Source organism: Aspergillus affinis, assembly GCF_023601865.1.
Source record: "Aspergillus affinis strain CMG 70 chromosome Unknown NODE_43_length_248942_cov_90_146332, whole genome shotgun sequence".
In the NCBI taxonomy this organism is placed as follows: Eukaryota; Fungi; Ascomycota; class Eurotiomycetes; order Eurotiales; family Aspergillaceae; genus Aspergillus; species Aspergillus affinis.
In genome coordinates, this window is record NW_026515824.1 from 117,366 (window position 1) to 138,211 (window position 20,846).

At 46.4% G+C, this 20,846-nt stretch overlaps 4 protein-coding genes across 4 annotated transcripts; 3 read left to right on the forward strand and 1 right to left on the reverse strand.

The window, feature by feature from the left end:
• Positions 1–3,554: 3,554 nt before the first annotated feature.
• KD926_007457 (uncharacterized protein) lies at positions 3,555–4,765 on the forward strand (the record flags this gene model as incomplete). Its single annotated transcript, XM_053100313.1, has 3 exons — positions 3,555–3,955; positions 4,017–4,032; positions 4,376–4,765. The coding sequence occupies 3 exons, from the start codon at positions 3,555–3,557 to the stop codon at positions 4,763–4,765; spliced, it is 807 nt and encodes a 268-aa protein (XP_052956022.1).
• Positions 4,766–5,021: 256 nt separating this feature from the next.
• KD926_007458 (uncharacterized protein) lies at positions 5,022–6,747 on the reverse strand (the record flags this gene model as incomplete). Its single annotated transcript, XM_053100314.1, has 4 exons — positions 5,022–5,072; positions 5,183–5,499; positions 5,553–5,844; positions 6,673–6,747. The coding sequence occupies 4 exons, from the start codon at positions 6,745–6,747 to the stop codon at positions 5,022–5,024; spliced, it is 735 nt and encodes a 244-aa protein (XP_052956023.1).
• A 9,068-nt stretch (positions 6,748–15,815) lies between these two features.
• On the forward strand, positions 15,816–16,178 carry KD926_007459 (uncharacterized protein; the record flags this gene model as incomplete). Its single annotated transcript, XM_053100315.1, has 1 exon — positions 15,816–16,178. The coding sequence occupies one exon, from the start codon at positions 15,816–15,818 to the stop codon at positions 16,176–16,178; it is 363 nt and encodes a 120-aa protein (XP_052956024.1).
• Positions 16,179–18,358: 2,180 nt separating this feature from the next.
• On the forward strand, positions 18,359–19,747 carry KD926_007460 (uncharacterized protein; the record flags this gene model as incomplete). Its single annotated transcript, XM_053100316.1, has 3 exons — positions 18,359–18,395; positions 18,456–18,951; positions 18,997–19,747. The coding sequence occupies 3 exons, from the start codon at positions 18,359–18,361 to the stop codon at positions 19,745–19,747; spliced, it is 1,284 nt and encodes a 427-aa protein (XP_052956025.1).
• Positions 19,748–20,846: the final 1,099 nt, after the last annotated feature.

Here is a 20,846-nt window from a genome sequence, read left to right on the forward strand (position 1 = left end):
GCATATATAAAGGGCTGATGGATGTATCTTTGCGAAATCGATCGAATTTAAGCGTTGAATGGCTTCCGCGGACTTCAAGGATTAGAAGGCGATACTGGCCCACCGTCTTTCAAGCCGTATATGTATCAAAGGATTGAAGGCGTTCAAAACCGAGATTATTATTCGTTATAATTATCGCTTACGCTAATCGACCAGCCATTAGAAGGAGCTTCAAACCAATTCTTCTACTACATCTTACCCGCGAAGATAATCTGCGAAAGCTGTGCGATACCTATAGCGTTAGCCGTAGCTATAGAAGTAGCTCATTTGCCATTTTCTGATACGAATCTATAAGATTACGTGATCTAGTGGCTTGGCCCGCACAACCGAACCCCCGAGAAGCTTACCCCTCATCTATCAGACAACACCCCAGAAGAAGAAGAGATTAATCGTTATGCAAGAGAATTAAGAGCCCTATCATGCAAAAGGCATTCGCTCCTTAGTAGGCTACGTGCGTATAGTCGATACAGTGTCATTCTGCCCTTCTTCCCCTGTGCATTTCACAACATTTTCAGGCTGTGCGGATCTAGCATTCGTCTCACGGGATTCAGAGCCGCAGAGAATCTTCGCATTTGAAGCCATCCCCATTTGAAATGCCGTCTCATCCATTTTACAACCAGCCTGTTCAAGTATCTCATATTTTCGTATGGTATCCCTCACTAATTCGAACAACCGGCTTATAACCTTGGGATCCTCGCACTTCGCACGTTGGTAATCGAAACGCTGCTCGTGTTTTGACGTTAATTCAGCCTTATGGCGCTGGATGTATACCCAAGAAAGCACTCTTCGAGCCGCGCCGGCCTTCGTAGAAGCATGCGGTAAATTTTGAAACTACGGGAAAAAGGGACCTCCAGGAAGGGAATTACGGCACGGAGCCAGAAAGGCCTTGACAAGGCTTAAAATTTGTTCTTATGGAGTGGTACCTACATGTACGGTTAGGAAAGAGAGATAGCGATAGTGATTTACATATCGTCGACAGGGGAGGGGCCAGCGTATGAATTCATCCATCCATCCACCCATGCAGATGAGTACCAGTCTTATCTTTGAGAAAATATTTAAATACATTAAGTATGAAATCGATTCCCCAGTATAACTGTAGAGTAGTGACTGCCTACATTAACTTAGCACAACTGAAGTAATTGCAAAGATCGATTCGATCATCAGCTCACTAGCTGCTAGCCACCGACCATACGAAGGTTTCGCCCCAACCATATCGATATCCCCTATTAAGTTAGGCTCAATCGATGGCGGCTGGGGTTGATAGTCAACTGGCTGATTCTAGAGGCCGTAGCCGCCGTGGTGGTTGAGTAATTTCAAAAATTAGGTTCGCGTCGAAATTGTTGTTTTGACAGAGAGATGCGACACTTACCTAGTTGGTTCGCTATTGAGCCAACTGAATTCGATAAAGACTTCATGCGAGAGGCACCTGTCCAAACTGCTTGGCTTGCTGGTCTAAAGAAATGGTTCCGATGGCATTGAAACCCCAGTAATAGCAAGATATGGAACATGTGAAATGAAAACATAAAGACAGAAAGCTAGGGGAAAAGAAACATCAATACTTGAGCATCTGCGATAGACGTAGAAAATAGATATTATGTATTGGATCGATATCTGACCCCTGTACCGATAAGAAGCTGTCGATCACTAACAGTAATGGCCATCCATTATTATCATCTTAGTCATGTTCCTCGGCCTCCCTAGTATATCTATCATCATCATTATCCTCCTCCTCCTCCTACTCATCTTGGTCCGCCGGCTCGTTCTGGTGGTCTTCATTCTCGCCCTGCCCATCTTCGCATTTGTCCAGCTCAGTCCGTTTAGCGTTGATCGCAAACATTACCCAGACACGACGCTGAGTAAAGGCACTCCATGCCCTTAGACCAATAGGGCTCTCTTCTTCTATGTATCCCATCCATTATAACATCTCTAACATACTATTACGCAGGTCCACAAGCTGCGGAAGAGTCAAAAGATTATATTGTAATTTGCTTGAGCGTAAGCTGAGATCATAAGGCCGAAGTAAGGAATTAAGTACAGTCATTCTCGAAATTGGTCTGACTTCCAAACACGCGTTAATTGTTTGTTGGCCCCACCGCCAAGAGCTTAGTGTAATTAATTTATTGGGCGAACCGCGTTAAAATAAGGGCCGTAATATTCTTTTCATACAAAACATAAACATATGCTGTATTCTATTCTTGCGTACATTTACTCAAATGTTTGATCAATCCTATGTTGGCCGTCTCTCTAGGCGTAATTGCTAGTAATGTTACCCATAGGAATATCGAATGATGAAGGTCTTATTCTTTCAATCTAGCTGCAAACGATGGTTTAAATACATAAAGAATAATAAGCAATCTAGCCTAAAAAGGCAGCTGAAAGAGATATAACTTTTGAACCATGGAAATAACAGAAAACTCTGCATAATCCTCGGGAATCGGTAGTTACCAATACCGATATCCGGAATAGGAAGGTCTCCTATGTAACTAGCGGTTACATACGGTTGACATCCTAGTATGGGTGATATGCCTCATTTTAAGATGTTGAATAACTTGCTCTAAACAGCCTGCGCGATGATCCACATCTGGAGGCGGCAGCTTGACAGGCAAGAACTATATCCATCCTGCTGTGCTTGGCAGTGGCTAAATCTGGTATCTCGTGGAAAGGGGGGTAGTGCTTCGCTTCTGACCAATTAAAAATGCAGTGAGGTGGTTGTGCCTGGTATAATTAAGCATGCTTAAAGCCGATCATCCGTGCACAACGACAGATCTCCATGGAAGATCATGGAAGCCTACAACGCCCGGAAGATCTCATGTGACCCAGAAGCCGGGCAGTGCCCGTTCCTGGTTCCTGGCATGTTGTTGCCATGTAGCTTCACCATCCTGTACTCATACCTTAACAATTTTTGCTTTGCCACCCATAAGCATCAATAGGCGTATAATATGGTTTATACTGTCTGATGTGAGAAGAAAAAGACAACTGTAGACAGTTCTGTTGACCAGAATTTTATCTTTTCTTTCGCCTGCAGCTTGTTCGCCGGCGAACAACAATTGCTGAGGCATCGTAAGGTGCAAGGCAAGCCTTGACCAAATATCCACACAAGAAGATCGTAATAGACGACACGTCCATTATGTTGACAGTGCCTCGGGTTAACAAAGTTGATCGACAATTTCCTAAGACTGATATCAATTGGCCTGAAATTGGGAAACAGCTCTATGAATGGGGTCATCACTTTCTTGCCGGCAAGAGACTGAAGCTTATAATATCGTTCAACTATATAGAAGACATCCAAAGCTCCCCAGCTAGTCGCAGGGCGGGTGACAAACGAGGTACTTATTCAGCTACTCAGGGCATGCTTCAAGAACTTGACCGGGAGGTCAACGCGGAGGAGGAATTGACTGGAGAACCTGCGGCCTGGAAATATGTCTATACGATAATGCGCTGTCCTGGATCCTGTGAATTAGGGCCACACTGCTGGCAGGACCCTTACGGGAAGAAACACTACAAGCTCTACAGAGATGAAATTTTTGGGCATGGTCAGATATGTGCAGAGTGGGAAGAGATTAGAGTCCCATGAGGACGTGCCCGGCATGATTCGTGAACAGATATATACCTATCTGGACGACGTACTGATCTTTAGTGATAGCGAGAAAGAACATACTGAGCATGTTTTGAAAGTTCTTAGGCGCCTGCGGGACCGCGGCCTACAGGTCGATATCGATAAATGCGACTTTGATACCCGGGAAATCAAGTACCTCGGCTTGATCGTCACTACTGCAGGCATTCGCATGGATCCGGAGAAGGTAGCTGCCATTCGCGAGTGGCAGACCCCTTCCTCGGTTAAAGATGTCCTCTCATTCGTTAACTTTGCGGGCTTCTATCGCCGTTTTATCTACAGATTCTCGCATCGTTTCTTGAGGTCAGTGCCTTACACGCTTTGACTATATTATGATCTTGACTAGCTTTTTGTGATATCGTAGATATCAATTAGGCGTGGTAATTTAGACACAGGATGTCTGTAGGTACTACTACATACTGTCATCTGTCAGATCGGGTATCGCTTATCACCTACCTGTTCTGGTTAGCCTTTATGTCAGCTGACCCGCAGTGGATCGGCCGTAGCTAGATAGGACCGCTGCAGAGCGAGAGCTTCGTAGCAGTCTACACCTTTCAATTACGTACCTGTTCTGTCATCATCTACTGTAAGCTGCCTATAATTACTGTGTTATTATAGTCTATGTCTATCATACTAATATCAGTTGGCCATCTAGTGTATCACATCATGGTAAATCATTTAGAATCTATCATATTGACTAATTCTGATCAATTTATCTAACAGGCGTGTGGTATTTGCTCGAACCGGTCGGCTCTTATTGCAGGCGTTGATACCTCGACTTTCTTCATCCACCTCTTCGATGATGCAGAAATTGACACCAATTATGGCGATTCAAAGCCAGAAAAAATGAGTGTGCACCTACACTCGGGCATGGTTTACGACTGTATTCGCGTCCAGCTCGTTCGTGATGGCCCGCTGCCCTATATGGGCATTATTCGTCAGGTCACTGAGCTCCATATCATCCATGGAGACATGCAGTGGAGTGTTGGAGATACCCAAAATGACCATCCGTGGACGGCATCATTGCCAGTCAACTCTCTCAATAGTAGAGAGTTTTACATCTATGCCTATGTTGATGTGAAGTATCGGCGTCGCGGCCCTGCTGGAGCATAAGAAAGAATAGGCTTGTCTTATACTAAGCTCCTGTTAGCGGATATGGGGCAATTTTACCGCCAGGATTCAATACCTTACCGCTTGTCGTCTAGATCAACTCTGACGGCATTTCATGGCTTCAAGATAAGCCGATTTCCAAGAAGCCACGTAGTCATATTGCATGTTAAATAGCTTCGTTTCGATCATCTAAATCAAGATGAGGGGACCTTCTTTGAGCTTCGATTCTGCATACAGATTACTAGACAATACGAAACCTTCAAATTCCAATAGCTCCCTTGTAGACCGTCACACAGGTCTTGTTCTGTATCTTTAATTACAGTCTTTGTGTTAAAGTTTACGGAACCCTCCAAGTCATCCCCGAAATGACGATATAATTGTAGAATAGTTAGCGTATCTTCGCTCGGCATTTGTTCGTACCATATTTTCATCCCCCGAAGCAACCTTTGTAAGGTAATGAGGCAGTATATGGGCGACTTCCAGGTACTGGAAGTTGCCGCGTGGTTCCGACTCAAGGAGCTTCCCGTCGTCATCTGTAGAGCTTTTGCCCCTGTTAAGGCGTCTTCTAGCTTCCGCTATATCAAACTTCCGACTCACAACGCATCGATGGCGATCGCGGACGAGACAGTCATGCCTCAGGAGAGATATGCGTTGTTTTGTGCTAGTGGGGGTCGACGGGAGCATGGTTGACAACGAGGTAGGCGTTAGTTGCGGGGTTTTGACGGACGACGCTCTGACTGGATTGCTTGAGTTAGAAGTTAACTGGTACTATAGAGCATTAAGAACGTACGCGGAAGGAAGAACTGCGCCACCATGTAGTTGGCAAACTCTTCAAGAGCATGCATCAACTTATTGCGCGCTGCTGGTACCCAAGAAGCGAAATCCCCAAAGTACGATAACGCCAGCGTCATGTTAGACGTCATATCAGTCAAGTTCTCGTGCAAAAATGTAAAGACAAATATCAAGAACGAGTCCCTAGAAATGACATATTGAAGCGTCTCGTGTATCAGCTTCGCAGGCTTATAGCCCCTTTCCGTTTCTCGTTCGACGCCATAGTCCTCAATAAATAGGTCAAGAAGGCTCTTCGCAGTATCAGATTGATGTTTAGTTAGCGAAAAGGGCTCTGAAAAATCCAAAACTCCCTCAAGCGACGACTGATAGAATAATTATACTTGGCACAACCGGGCTCATTTTGATTGGACAAAGGAGAGAAGAGCTGCCCCCATCTCCACGAGATACCCACTGCCAAGTACTGTACAGTACACCAGGATGGATATAGTTCTTATTTCTGTCAATCTGCCGCCTGCAAGTGTGGATCATCGCACGAGTTGTTTGGAGCAAGTTGTTCGACATCTTGTATTCATACTAGGATCGATCAAAGATTCGAGTAAATGTACATAAAAATAAAATACCGCATAAGTTTTATGTTTTCCATGAAAAGAATATTACAGCCGCCCTCATTTTAAGACGGTTCGCTCAATAAAAGAGTCACGCTAAGTTCTTGGCGGTGGGGCCAAGAAACAATTGACAAGTGTTTGAAGGTCAGACTGATTTCGAGAATCACTGTATTAGGAGAACAGGGTCTTCTTCGAAATAAGGTAGCATGGTGGATCTAAAACGTCTGAATAGTCAGTAAGGTAAGAAGCAAAGAAGGATAAAAAAAAATATACCGAGAGCACACAGGAAAAGTGAACAAAATTAAGCTCATTTAGAAAAGGATGGCGAAGACATCCATTTTTTAACCAGGAAACGAAACACCAAAGAATGAGGGGAAATGGAAGTTTTGTACCCACGGAAAATGAGAGCAGGTCTGCTGAAGAGGAGGAAAGGAAGAGAAAGATTCTACGCATTACAGCAGATACATTTTGAGGACTTGACACATTCACTGTCAGCTAACCACCACGATCAACGCGTGGAATACGCGTTTTCCGCAGGTCATATGGAAGACCGCGTTCTGTAGCGGGAGGTGCACGCTTAGGAGGCATTTTCGTAATAGAGGAACAATGGTCACACGAATAGCTTCAAAATGATCTAAAAAGGAAGTCAAAATGAGTCGATTTCATAGATATAAGGCGATTTTAGTGCTCTGGCGAGAAAGTTGCGCTTTTTTTTCGCGGTGCGGGTGCCAAGAACTGAAGAGAATTCTGAATACGCTAAATACGCTTCGGCACTAGTGTCGGCAGTCTATCTTTGCCCGGTGCTGTAGATTCATTTGCTGCTTGAAGGAATCGCTGAATTTCCAGCTCAGTAATAGGTTACCACGGGAGTTCTAGAGTTATTCCAGTAGGCGAGCTCTCTTGAGGTTCGTCCATTTGAGGAAAGCAGGCATCTAAAAATACCTTTGCGTTGTCATGATTCTTGGTGTGTTCCTTAGCGGCTGCCTGCGGGGTTGGGATGCAGCTCTAGGTCTCTCGTGGACTTAGTCTGGGTAGCGGGCTTCAGTATATGCGGGTCTTTGACAATGTGCGCGTAGGTAGGGGCGTCAGCTTTACTGATCAGGCTGCAAGAATGTTCTTGATTTCGGTAATATCCTTGCTGAGGGCCTCCTGTGCACGTGCCGTCGCGTGCATTCCGGCCAGTTGGTTGGTAGTCGGGAAGTCCTTGGTCTTTTGGAGATAATTTTAAAACTGTCGAGGAGCTGTCCGATCATACCCCAGTTTGGGGCTCGATCTGCTTCGCTTTAGGAATCGCGTGATCGTGTGTGGTGGGCAGCTGGAGGCCCAGCTGCGGCGCAGAGTGGTTTCCCGCCATACTTTATTGGTACTTGGGCCGCTAGGATGCGGACTGAGCCAAATAGAATGGGATAATTTCAAAAATGCGGTTTCGACATTATGTGGTTGTTTCGATTCCCGGAACTCGTGGAACCAAATGCTGAGTCAGCGACTGTTGGCTCGGAGATCTCGTTTGCCCGTGCGTGATCCTCCAAATAAACATGACTTCTCAGCCATGACCATTCCCGCACACCTACTACTTCCAATAGCTCTCCAGGTACGTGCCCGCAATGATGCACCAGCTATGAAGCAGGAAGAAATCATTAAGTGGATACGCAATCTGGATGACTCGGCCTGCGGCCCATCAACTATCACCTCTGCAACCAACTACCGACTTCTGACAAACAAGAGCCAGCGCCAGCTGCCATCGCCGCCCGAATCACGCAAGAGAGCAAGAGACGCCAAACTATGGTGAGCGACGCAGCACCGTCGTCAAAAAGGCAGAGGATCGAGGAGGGAGAGATGGAAGGGGGGGGGGGGGTTGATCGATGTCGATCAGACTTCAAGAGCAAGAAGTCGGAGGGAACGAAGATATCCCTAGATCGCATCACCAGGGACCTCCCTGCCGGCCCGCACTGAATCGCAATCAGGACAGTCGGAAATCTCTAGTCGATCCTCTCCCTCAAAACAAATGTCAGCCATGGAACTGAGCTCCGGAGGGTTCGAGAGCAGGATTATATCCCTGACGGATCCGAATTGCCCCCCGCTTTGTCGAGCTTACTTGAGGAGCTCGAGGGGTGCAACGTTAGAATCGGTATTATGACAAGAAGTCTGCAGCCGAGGATAGACGAAATAGGGAGACAAGACCGCAGCTTCCATCTCTTCAAAAAACACATATTTTTCTCTCTCTCGGATCGTGATCAACTCGGACCGACGCTGTCGCTCGATAACATTGTCTCACTGCTTGAAGAGGCTAAAGCATGCCGGCTCATGTTCCAATCTGAACCGTCGTGAAACACAATGGTTCATTATCCTCTCTTAAAGCTGGCGGTGTACAGCTCGCGGAGGCGTGATCAGCTCGTTGGCATGGTACCTTGCACCAACGCAAAGGTCATCTGAGAATACCTCTCGGCATGTTCGCAATTTAAGAAGATCGACCTATGCATCTATGTGGCGCCGGAAATGGATGGTATTGCGGACAACGCTATTAAACGTACCTGCGGAAATCTGCCCTGCCGAACGATCAATTACACGGATTACTATTCTCTCCGCAACTGGCCGATCGCTGTCAGCATCAAGACCAAAAATCAGGCGGGAGAAAAGCTGGCAGCGGCCGAGTTACAGTTAGGTACCTGGCACGCTACCCAGTGGAAACTGCTCGAGGATCTCGTGGCTCAGTCGGGTGGTTCTTTTGACGAACTGCCTTTTCTACCAGCCGTAGTCGTGAAAGGGGATGAATGGAGCTTTGTAGCAACCACGAGGGTTAGTCTGAAAACACTGCTGTAGTTTAATACTGTGTTTGGGTCTACAAAAACCCCCTTGGGGGTCTACAGTGCGGTATGGGGCTTGCAGCGTCTGACGAAATGGGCTAGAGATATATACTGGCCATGGTTCCGCAAGAACGCTTTAGGGATATCAGAAGAATGACGCCGGGTCCTTTCATTCTAGAAGACAATAGTCGTTCTCCCCTGTATGATCATACATGCACTAGTCTTTCAACCAGAATGAGAAACTCCAGAGCCCCCGAGGGGACGCTCAAAACAGAGCGGATACCCTTGATATACCCGGGATCATTTCTTTATGAGGCGGACGTCAATCTGGGATAAAATGAAGGACGCCCGCGACAAGCGACCGATGCACTCCGCCACTTGCCCCATACTTTTCGCTGTTCTGGTATGTGACAAATATTCTCCGATTACTCTGGTACCCTTTACTTTGGCGTTCCGTATGGCACCTAAAAATGCTTGTCCATGACCTGTCCCAACTTTTCCGGCGGTTGGCTCGCCGCGGTCATCTGAAAATATTGCACGTGTTATATGTTAGGGCCTTCGGGGCCTTTAGTTTGCTTTCTGCTGAAAAGGGATATAAATAGGCTTTACGAAAACATGCGGGTATGTCCGGGAAACTTGCTCGCTCAAGGCTTCGGCGATGTGTTAGCGGTTCGCACTTAAATCGGAATACCAAGACGTTACTGTCTCTGCAGGGCTGTAAGTCATCCTCTCTTATGCTTTCTACAATTTAATGTTCTCATGTGAGAGGTAAGAAGCTGAACGTCCCAGCCTCGGTTCGATACGTCGATCCAGTCCGAAGCTGAGATTGGCCAAGCCGCTGTCTGATATTTTCGGGTTGAATGATGTATTATTAATTTGTGGCCCCTATCCCTAGTGATGAGGAGAAACAGGCTTTATTGCACAGCGGTTCGAAAGAACATTGTATACTAGCTAACATCTGGCCCTCGGCACAGAGACCGCAGGTTATTTTATTCGATCAAACGATTCCTATGTCTATATACATTTGAAGTATCGCTGAATTCGCGCGTTTCTATCATATAGAACAGTCGTCCGGTTATCGCTAGCCCAAATAGTCTCTTTCATGATTGCCTCGTTTGCATGTCTCGGGTCAGAGAATTCAACAATGAGGGCGGAAGATTTTTGGTTCTTTTGATTGGAAGGATAGGTAAGCCAGGCCACGCGTTTGATATCGGTTTTCTGGCTCCAAACCTCCCTGTTCTCGTCGAGTAGCCAGCTCGCTCAGGTCCTGGATTGACTTGATTGGGATGCCATGGACTACTACGCCCCACGTAGGGTGTCGCAGGGTGGCCCCCCTCTAGCTCTCCCACGTACACAGTGGAGTCAGCCGCAGCTCCTAGGTATTTCTTGCGGACCTTCCCGGCCCGAATTGAGACTGCGACACCCCCTACGTGGCCGTTAAAGCCGCTGCCGTCAGAGTACCAGATCTGCCTCCGGCTCTCCTGACAGATCCTGCCGTGTTCCTGGATTGCGCTATCCGCTCCCTCGATCACGCAGTTAAGTGGGAGGTCCCATGGGGCGAGCACGTGCGCCTTTCGGGACTCTTACGTAGCCAAACTTCGGCCTCCGGTCCATAGGGGTGTGACGAACTGACCAAGAACCACTATATAGAGCGATGCGCGTACCAAGTCAACGACTTGGTATTCTGGTCTTTTTACAAACCGTCCTACTAAGCGGTCTTGGCGGGTAGAAGCGCACCTACCCGTGACAAGGGGCCCCCCCTTCCTCCATCTTAGCGCCTCCATGGGGGACCACCCTGACCGTTTTATCTCCGCTGAGCTTCTCTTCCTGACTAACAACCCCCAGGGACAGGCTATAACCGGTCCGGTCTGTATCCGGAATGCGGCCTCCTCAATTATCTGTTGCATGTGCAGGCGGACCGGAGGCAGGAACAATTCTGCCCCTAAGGCTGCAGAAGCGGTATTTTTGAATGCTCTACTAATAAGTACTGCTGCCCGCGTCTGGATTCGTTCGAATTCGTTGATAATCTTCTGCTGTTTTGCATACTTAGTACGACCGCTGGTAGGGCTCTACCATGCAGCAACCCCGTAGAGCATCTGCGGGACTACTACGGTCAGATATATGGTCCGCATGTTCAGCAGGGATGTGCCCCATGTGGACGCAGAGAGCTCCGTAGAGCCTCGAGGCCCCCATTCGCCTTCGCTACCGCCTTGGTGCAGTGGGTATTAAAGGAGAGAGTCTTATCGAGCCAGATTCCGAGGTATTTAGCTCTACTGGCCGAATAACGTGGCGCGTTGCGTGATCTTTTATTGGCAGTTGGTCATACCCCTGGGGTTCAACAGGAACCTCCCAGACGCTCTAGTCCTCCCAGTTAACGTTGGTAAGGTCCTCTCCCTTCTATGGTTCCGTGTAGTCACAGGGGTTGTCCTCCCTCCTAGATAGCCTTTCCTCCCTATGGGAAAATTCCTTGACTACGAGTCATAAACAAACTTGTCTTTTACTAGGCTTCTTTGTAGACTGTCACAATTCTGACACTATTCCTACATTGTGCTACCGTCAAACCTCAGGCACAATGGAGGAATACATAGAAGATCCGGCGCCGTTTTTGAAATACACTGTATCATTGTCCTGCAGAAACCTTTTAGGCCTGGCCTTAACCTGCCCTGGGCATTCTTACTAGATCGGTCGGCTACATAGAGCAAGGTAAAGGTACCCAAGTATCTGACTCTGCTGTAAGCTTACCTCTGACACGCAAGTTGTCATACTGGGATATGGGATAGTCTAAGGTATTCTCGCTTTGCTCTAACCCGCTCAACTTCCAAAACTCATTCGCTGCCTACAAGATAATCAGAAAAGACACTGGATTTTGGTTACAGGGGACGTACTGTTGCGATGAGGCTGTTACTGCCAGGCTTGTCACCACTGCTCTCCCACCACATTGTACCACCTAAATCTTCAGTCTTGATATAATCAACTTTCTGCCTGGTTATGTCCGGAACATCGTAACTGATAAAAACCCTCTTTTCCGGATCAAAGCTAGAACTTGCGATAATATCATGCCGGATATGCTGCTTTCCCCCTGGCCGTGGTAACGCTTTATAATCTCAGATACCGTCCTCCCAGCTTCCAGGCCCGACCCCTGTAAATGGCTGTCCAGGCCCATCTGTGTTAGTAAAGGCCCGCCCGTAAAGAGGCATGCCTAGAACTATCCTATTAGGATTGACTCTTGCTACTATATATTGCTTTATCGCATCGTGTGTGTTGAAAGGTGTACTGCTGTTATTATCGTAATAGATATTATCCTAATAGCTGGCTTCGCTGCTAAATGAACCAGAATAATCATAGGCCATTTAGTTCCAAAAATCAACTTGCTCGTCCATGTCCTTTAGATGGAGAACATCAATATTTTCCCTTCCTGAAAGAGTATCATTATTATTGGGATAAACCTTTCCTGGTATTTCGATATCTCATTTGCTTACCTGCTGGAGATGCAACTGTAAGAAGAAAAGGTTTTCTGTCGGAGTAACGCGCACTGTATTTCTCTAAAGCCTGCATTTACGTCAGATAGTCAGGAACTTCCAGTCGTATTTTGACCTCACCTGCCTGGTCTCTCTTAGCAGGAGAACAAAGTTTCCAGCATCTTGGTCGTATAGTGGGTACTATATGTAACCTCGTTGTAAGTCAACATCAGACTAAGCGAAGTAGTTGTATTACCTCCCAGTCAATATCTAATCCATCTAAGCCGAGGTCCGTGATTAGCTTTATGGAAGTCTCTGCAAACCGCCTCCGTCCTGTGTCTGAGCTTACCGGTTGGGCAAAGTTTTTCGAGTATGTCCAACCCCCAATAGATAGTAGCACTTTAAGGTTGCGATTCTGCTGCTTCAGAAGATATAGCTGTTTAATACATCCGTAGACTTTTTGGCCGGAGTCCGACCATGTGTCATTAGGATAATGTTTCTCAAGATCGGCGTAGGTGTCAGAGAGATATGTAGACCTCTCCGCTTTCCGGATGTACGTTGGCAAATGCATATAGTATATGTGTGAGGTGATTCACCGGGAGGTCTTGGGGATGATAATTACGGCCGTAGATTGCCTAAAAACAATGGTATGAGTGCTATGCTTCGGGTGCAAGCTTAAAGTCACAAACCCAGTTCACAAAATAAGCAATTGACTTATAGCCGTCACTCTCGCGAACCTGAAGCGTGTCACTCTCTGCAGCCGATCCTGGAATATAATAAAGCAAGGAAACAATAGCTAGCACAGCTCTAGTTATGAGTTGCATATTGAACTTAACACAGCTGACAAGCAGGAAGTTGACCATCCAAAATAGAACCATTCGAAACTCAGTACCAGACTGACAGGCATACGGGATGATGCATACACTTGCAATGTTCCCTAGAAATAGAACGAATTAGTTGTAAACAGATCGCTTTAATGATAGTAGATTTTGGCCGATAGTAAGTATTATTTCCTTCCAAATATTGCTATTCTGTATCAATATAAGGTGTTGGACATGATACAGTCGCGTCTACTCTAGGTTTAGCTATATTGTTGAGCGAATTTGATTACCCGTTACAAGATAGAATATGCTGGCCTTTTTGTACCACAAGTGATGGTTTGCTAGTGTTGAACCACTTCCTACCTATGCTATCTATTCAACATATTCATTTTTTTTCCCTGCAGGTAAGCCTTTTTCTAAGGTTATGCCTTCAACTTCAATTAGGAAGAAATCCGATAGAGTCTCTACGGTATCGTTTGTCTGCGAGTGGCTTCGATTCACCGTTTTCTATGCACTAGAATCGTTGATAATACCGACCTACTTGGAATTTCAAGGACTTAGACATGAACGAATTGACTCACTTTGGGAAGTAGTTATTGTCGCCTAAGCTCTTCGTAAGACCTTAGAACTATCGCTATTGCGACCTCCCTTTAGTGTAGTAGATACTTAATTAGATATATATAGCGACTAATATTCCAAAGTAAATTTTCCTGAAACAAATTCGCTTGCTCGCTCTGCTACACCACAATGAACGAAGGCTCGGTAACTATGTAACCTATAATACTGAGAACTAATACTTATTTTCAACAGGTCATGCCTCTTCTTGCAGATAGAGACGAATTATCTGAGATATATTACAACGAAGTACATCCAGATTACCAGCTAGCAAACGAGGTTGAGAGGCTTCGGGCTAAATTGTCTAATGCTATCAGATTCCAAAGGAAATGAGCAAAGAGCTCATAGTAGGAAAACGAAAAGTACAATCCTTGAATCATCAGCTAGCAATTTTTAATCACAAGGGTGGAATTGTTGGGGGTATCAACGAACAAGAAGCGCAGGAAACCTTTCCTAGTCTAGAGCAGGATGATCTTGCCTATGAAGATTCCTCCAGTTTATCCCTGCTATCGCAGGACAATGAGCAGTGTAGAATGGAGACCTGTGTTGATTTACTACAGATCTGTACATCTATCATTCTTCCCCCATTCGTTCTTCTGTTGTTAGTCATTTTATTTTGAGTTTGTTATCTAAGCCCAGACCATAGTTACAGGATTGCAGATCAACTTTTTTGGTTAGAACATGAAATCTGCTATTCCTGGCTAAAAAGCTATATTTCTTTCTAAATATACCTCAAGTCTTTTCTTGTGCGAAATGCAGCAACATCCACGTCGATCACTCAAGATAATGCTGGAGGAAATTACCCCTCTAGATCATGAAATCCTACGTTACCGATCTAGTTCCATACTGCGCATTGTGTTTCCTGATATTGAATGACAAATGTAAGAACAAGCTCGGCCGATACCTAGTCATAATCCGTATCTGGGGTCACAATTGTAGCCCTGGGGCTTAAGCAGCTAGATCAATGCTTTGGGCAGACTAACTGTAAAGTATACTACCCATAGCAATAGCACTCCCTATCTCTCTTTAGGCCCCTGTGGTATTAGATCCCGCAAGCCTACATTAGACAAGATTGAAAAGGCGATGATGCCATTGACTCAACGGAGGTAGCGTTCAGGTTCCCGCATTCCCAGATTGTACGCTATTAAGTTTCGGTAACTGTACGAAGTTCGAGGTGTTGTTTACTGCTAGATGTCTCAACTACCTGTCTGCATAATTTACTTGAGTTATCAACGAAAAAGCAAGCACCTTGTTTTGTTGGTCAAACAAGCATGCGACTCGGTGGTTCTCAATCACCGGCCAGGCGGCTCTAACGCAACCCTATTTGAGTGTTGGTTGGCTTCTTTCCCTCTCTTTGTGAAATGGGACTTTTAAGAGCTTCTATAAAGGAGACCCGATAATCAAAGACACAGAGCATAACACGATAGAAGGCGCCTCGGTCGAGGAAAAGACGTCGCCAGGAGAGTTGATACCCTCGTCAAGCTTTTTACTCAGGGTTCTGCCCTTGTACGTTCGATGCTCAACCTCCGTTCGTTAAATGGCAAATAAAGAGACATAGAAGGAGAGTTAGAAACAGAAATAGGGTCGAAGATGGACATGGATGTGTGGAGGAGCCGAAAAGGAAACAGAGGTAGAAGGTGAGAAACGGCAAGGTAGAGAGGGGGATATGGTCCTGTAGTCATCTAGGCCTATTCCCTGATACACTAGATGGTGGATACTGACATTCTGTCACACAGGCCTATGCCCATAAGCCGTATAACAGCCGATATCCCATCATGGCCTAGGCCTGTCCGCACGAGTCATCGGTAAGGCCTGCTAAATAAATAGCCCTTAATCGCACCTCTCCTTATTCCGCTTCTTTCTTCCCCCATCGCCCTGAGGAACTCCAGAAGCAGGTTATTTCCAAATTCACTTGTCGAGAACTTCTGCTAATCATAGTATCTCATGCTCAGGTCACAATGTCGTCTTCCAATATTCTCATCACTGTTATGCACAACCACGCATTATCTGCCCTCCTCGACCAGTACGGGCTGTCCGAGGACCCCCTCCATTCTGCCCTCGAGGAACTACGCCCACGGGACTTTCAGGACCTCGACAACGCCGTCGACATCGCGTCCCGCTCTTGGGATGCAGAGAAAGCTGGTGTAGACGAGCTTAGTAGGGTGCAATTTGATCTTCGCCTTCATAATCTGCGGATGGACATATTGGAGGTAGCGTCCGCGCTCGGGGTGCGATGCACCTATAAAGTTCCTCAGCCTCCTTCTCCTCATTCTGATGGGACTTCCGAAAACCCAATCAACCTCGATGGTACTTTTTCCTAGGGTATTCCCTCTCCGATTTCTTTACTTTCCCTCCATGTATCTAAGCGAATGACAGCATGGGTGCTAAGCACCTGATGGATTTGTGTCTAGAATAACTTTCACTCCTCTCAACGAGAAGTGTAGCTGGTGCAGCGGCAGTAAGCTTTTTATCTTCGAAGTTGCAAGCCAATTCCCAAGCAGGTAACGCGTAGCCCGTTCGACACCTCGTGTCCCCGAAATGATTGTTCTCCAATCCAATGGCACGGTCACAGATAGAGACCACTGTACGTCAATAGACCTTTTCTCTGTTGCTGGGCTTTCTTCGGCACCCGTCTCAGCAGTTATTAAATCTTCTGAAGAAGACATCAGACAAGGGATAGCCCGATCACTTCACCCTGATAGAGCACGGATTTTGTATATTTGGTTGTCCGGTCATTCACCGTAGGTACAGATAACATAACCGCAGGCTACTGTCCCTACCCAGTCAGTGTGTTTTCTCATACCAAATACTCTATCACACGATTAATCGGAGTCCAGGCGTCGGCGGAGTGCAGCCTGTTTACAAATTCGTCGGGGTTGGATGGCGCCAAGGCTCGTGATTCGTCGTCTTTAAACACAGCGAAATACGTCGAAGGTGGAGCTTTACAAGACGCGGACACCTGCCCCTGCGTCCAAGGACCATTCATAGGATGGTGATCGCTCTAGGCCGCTCCTTGCCGTGGAAGAGAAAAAGCGGTTGGAGGAGTGGGAGAATAATTTATCGAAAGAATTTCTTCTCTATATATTAGTTCTCCCAGCTGCTTCGAACATGGGTTAACTGCTATTAATAATTATTATTTAATCAAGTTTATTGTCCATACCGAGCCCCTAGGGCTATGACAGACCGTGTGTCGTCGGCCTGAGGCTAGGCCTCAGGCCCCTATCAGTTCCTAGGGCTATTCCCTCGTTTTAATTACATTCTGTTCCTTTTCCTCGCCCCATATCGCCTTCTTGCGCAGGGCCTTTGAGCATGTTTGCTCTCCTTGGGATTCTAGCAGGGTGGGTAACGCCTAGGTGTGACCAGGCTACCCTTCCTGTGAGCCTTCTCCGGTCCGTTCAGCCTCTTCTAGAGCTTCTAGGCCTCTTTCATTGTCTCTCTCTGCTCTGTGTTGGTCCTTCTGGTATTGTTTTCCAGAAAGAGCTGTGCCTGTATTAGCTATGAAGTCCAGTAGGGCTTTAGTAGCTCTAGGCTCCTTAAAGAGCCTGCTTTCTGGGTAGGTTTCTTGTACGGAAGGTCTCGCTATTCCCGCTCTATCTAGAGCTGTATATAGTACCTCTCGTTGCCGTCGCCATTGTCTGCAGCTGATCAGTATATGAGAGACTGTTTCCCTAGGAGCTTGGCAGTTTTGGCAGGTCGCTCTTTCCCGAGACTTTATGCGGTATAGATATGATCCGATAGCTGCATGTCCTACCTTCATCTGGAAATATCGGCTAGCTGGGCCCTTAGTAGCTGTTGCTGCTATAGGATCCAGTTGCCAGCCTCTTCCAGATGTATAGGTTCTCTGTATCGCTCGTGATCTCCGGTTAAGACTATTCTCTAGCCAGTGTTGTCTGTTTGTTCTTACAGGGGATCTCGAAATCCCTCTGACCTTCTAACACATGACGATTGTTTTCAAGCCCCACTGCCAAGAAGTTAGTCGGGAAGTTATAGAGAGCTACCCGCTTGCAAATGAGGAAGGCTGTAAATTTCGTATTAATTTATGCACCTATGTATTTGGCTTATGAATCTACATAATTCCACTGGTATAGTACAAGATGTTGCGGAATAGTTACGTAAACCATGTATTAAGCCAGACAGCGGTGCATAACCACGGGAGATATCCATGGAAGAGCATGGAACCCCCCACCCCGGCACCGTAGATCTCAGGGGAGCCAAGAAGCTCCTGTTCCTGGTTCCTCGCAGATGTGCCATGTGGCATCAACTTCCCCTTTCTGGCATCCACATATCTCTGCCTTGCAACTCGTACGGTCGATAGGTGACAGTACATTTCCTATTGTCAGATGTGACAGAATAAGACAGTTGTGTTATTCAGAATCTTCCTTCGCCCGCAGCTGTTGTTTGCTAACTGTTGTTCGCCGGTGAGCAACAGCTGCTGAGGCAGCGTAGGATGCGAGATTTGACCAGATATTGCTAACTACAGGAGTCTCGATCACTGAAAGAGATGAGCTCGAACTTATTTAGCCCTGAAAATGATAATGGTACTTACCAATACGAGTCGTGGCGATAGGATGAGTCGCTACAGTATGTACCAACCCCAGGAAACTTCGGTCGTACCCCCTCCTCGCCGTCAAAGCTTAGCCTTATCAACGCCAATTCTCCGTCCCTCTTTGAGTACCCCGCTCCTCAAACAAGCGTTTCCCGCACAGATAAACTGCCGCTCCTCCAATACGGAGACTGGGTTGAAGGAAAGGCTTATGATGAGGACCCACCAACCTGTATTCACTATTGGATTGAGTGGAAGGTTACTCTTAACACTAAGACCGTGATTAAGGATACAGAACAAGATCTGGTTCTTGCCCCTGGGTTTTATTGGAGGCTGTTCTTCCAACCAAAATTGAGAGAGAAGCTATGCCTCAAATATCCGCACAAAAAGATTGCATTAGACGACACATCCATTGTGGTGACAGTTCCTCGGCGTGACAAACTTACTCGACAGTTTGGTAAGACAGATATTGACTGGCCTGGTATTGAGAAACAGCTTCTCGAATGGGGTTATCACTTTCTTGCCGGCAAGAAATTGAAACTTATGATATCGTTCAACTATATAGAAGACAACTAAGGCTCTACAGCCAGTCGCAGGGCAACTGACAAACGAGGCACTTCTTCTGCCACCCAGGGTATGCTTCAAGATCTTGATCGGGAGGTCAACACGGAGAAGGAACTAACTGGAGAGCCTGCGGCCTGGAGGCATGTCTATATGATAATACGCTGTCCCGGGTCGTGTGAGTTAGGGCCGCACTGTTGGCAGGATCCTTACGGAAAGAAACATTATAAACTGTACAGAGACGAACTTTTGAACCTGGTCAAATATGTGAAGAGTGGGAAGAGATTAGAGTCCCATGAAGACGTGCCTGGCATGATTCGTGAACAGATCTACAAGGCTGAGAGGCGACGGCTTGAAGGGCAAAAAGGTTGTAGTCGCCTTACATCAGAGTCTACCTATCTACCGATTACTATCACAAACGTGTTTCCCGCACAGGTCACGCAGCAGGGTATGTTATCATCGCCACCGACCTCGGAAAACGTGACCATTTGTGTAACCAAGGCCTCGCGACTTAAATTAGCAGGTTTTCGTGACGCCAATGTCCAGGCCTACTGTGACTGGCAACAGTCACAAGTTGAGAATGAGTCGTGGAAGGATGAATTTCGCAAAGCGTGTAACGTGGCTCTAGGTGATGGGTTAGACTTAGACCAGATCGACGAATTAAATGATCCCGAATACTTCAAGAATCGGGGAGTAAAATGGGGTATTGCTCGTCGATTCGTTAGGGATATTAGATACTGGGCAGACAACTTTTATTATTCTGTAGATGGTAGGGAGTCAGATTGATATAATAGATAACCGGGTTACCTTTAGTCACTCTCCATAGTCTATCTTCCTGTATGTGTGGTACGGCTGAGGAATGCTATATATAATCATCTATCAGCATACCTGCATGCCGAAAATGGCCTTCAGCACTCTGCACCCTTGAACCAACAACTCCAACACACCACTCGAGAAAAGCGTCAAATCCTTGACCTGGATTTTTTTTCGTACTCATTCCACCTCCGCTTGATGAATTGTTTGAGTTCAGCGAAGAACTCCTCAATAGGGTTAAGATCTGGAGAGTAGGGTATCAGGTAAAACAGTTTAACTCCCGCATTTAGACACATCTGTTTAACCCGCTCTGTACGGTAGAAGGATACATTATCCATAATAATTACGGATCTCGATTCCGGCCATCAGTTGCAGTGTTGGAAAAGCTGCTCGATAAAATCCTCAAACATACTGGTATCAGTTGCGCCTTGAAAGACTCGAGATAAGAGAATACCCTTCTGAGAATAAGCAGGCAGTATCTGATAACGTTAATTACGGTAGAATTTAGAGATCTGAATCGGTGTTATACCAAGAGGGGACCAGCCAGTTCGCCGAAACCCTACCCTCTTATTACAGCCTGACTCATCTACGTAAACCAGCTGGTATGACGAATAAGGGGATAGACTATGCAGGTAAAAGTCTCAGAGATCCGCGTTTTGTTCTTTAGCTCTTTGCCGAGCTGCCTTGTTCGACCATTCAATAGAGGCAAGTGTCCTGCTTAGACTCTGTTTGGTTACGTGTTTTCCGAAATTATCGTATATAATAATCACTAATTTATCCAAGTATAGAGTTGGTTTTTCCTTCAAGCGTTCTAACACAGTTTCAAGCATCGATGGAGTGATACTTCAAGGGTGTCCGACGCCGTTCCGGGGGGCTCTGACATTGCCAAATGTCTGCAGGTTCTGACGGATATATGTTACAACTTGCTTGCTACAACCAGCGGCAAAGGCGATCTCAGCTCTCTTTGATGACCCGTTCTCGATCATATGCTGAATCTGTTCGAGTTGCGGGGCTTTCAGATTTGCCGGCATCTTCGATTAATATGGAATGAAGCTCTGTTGTAGGGAGCGCA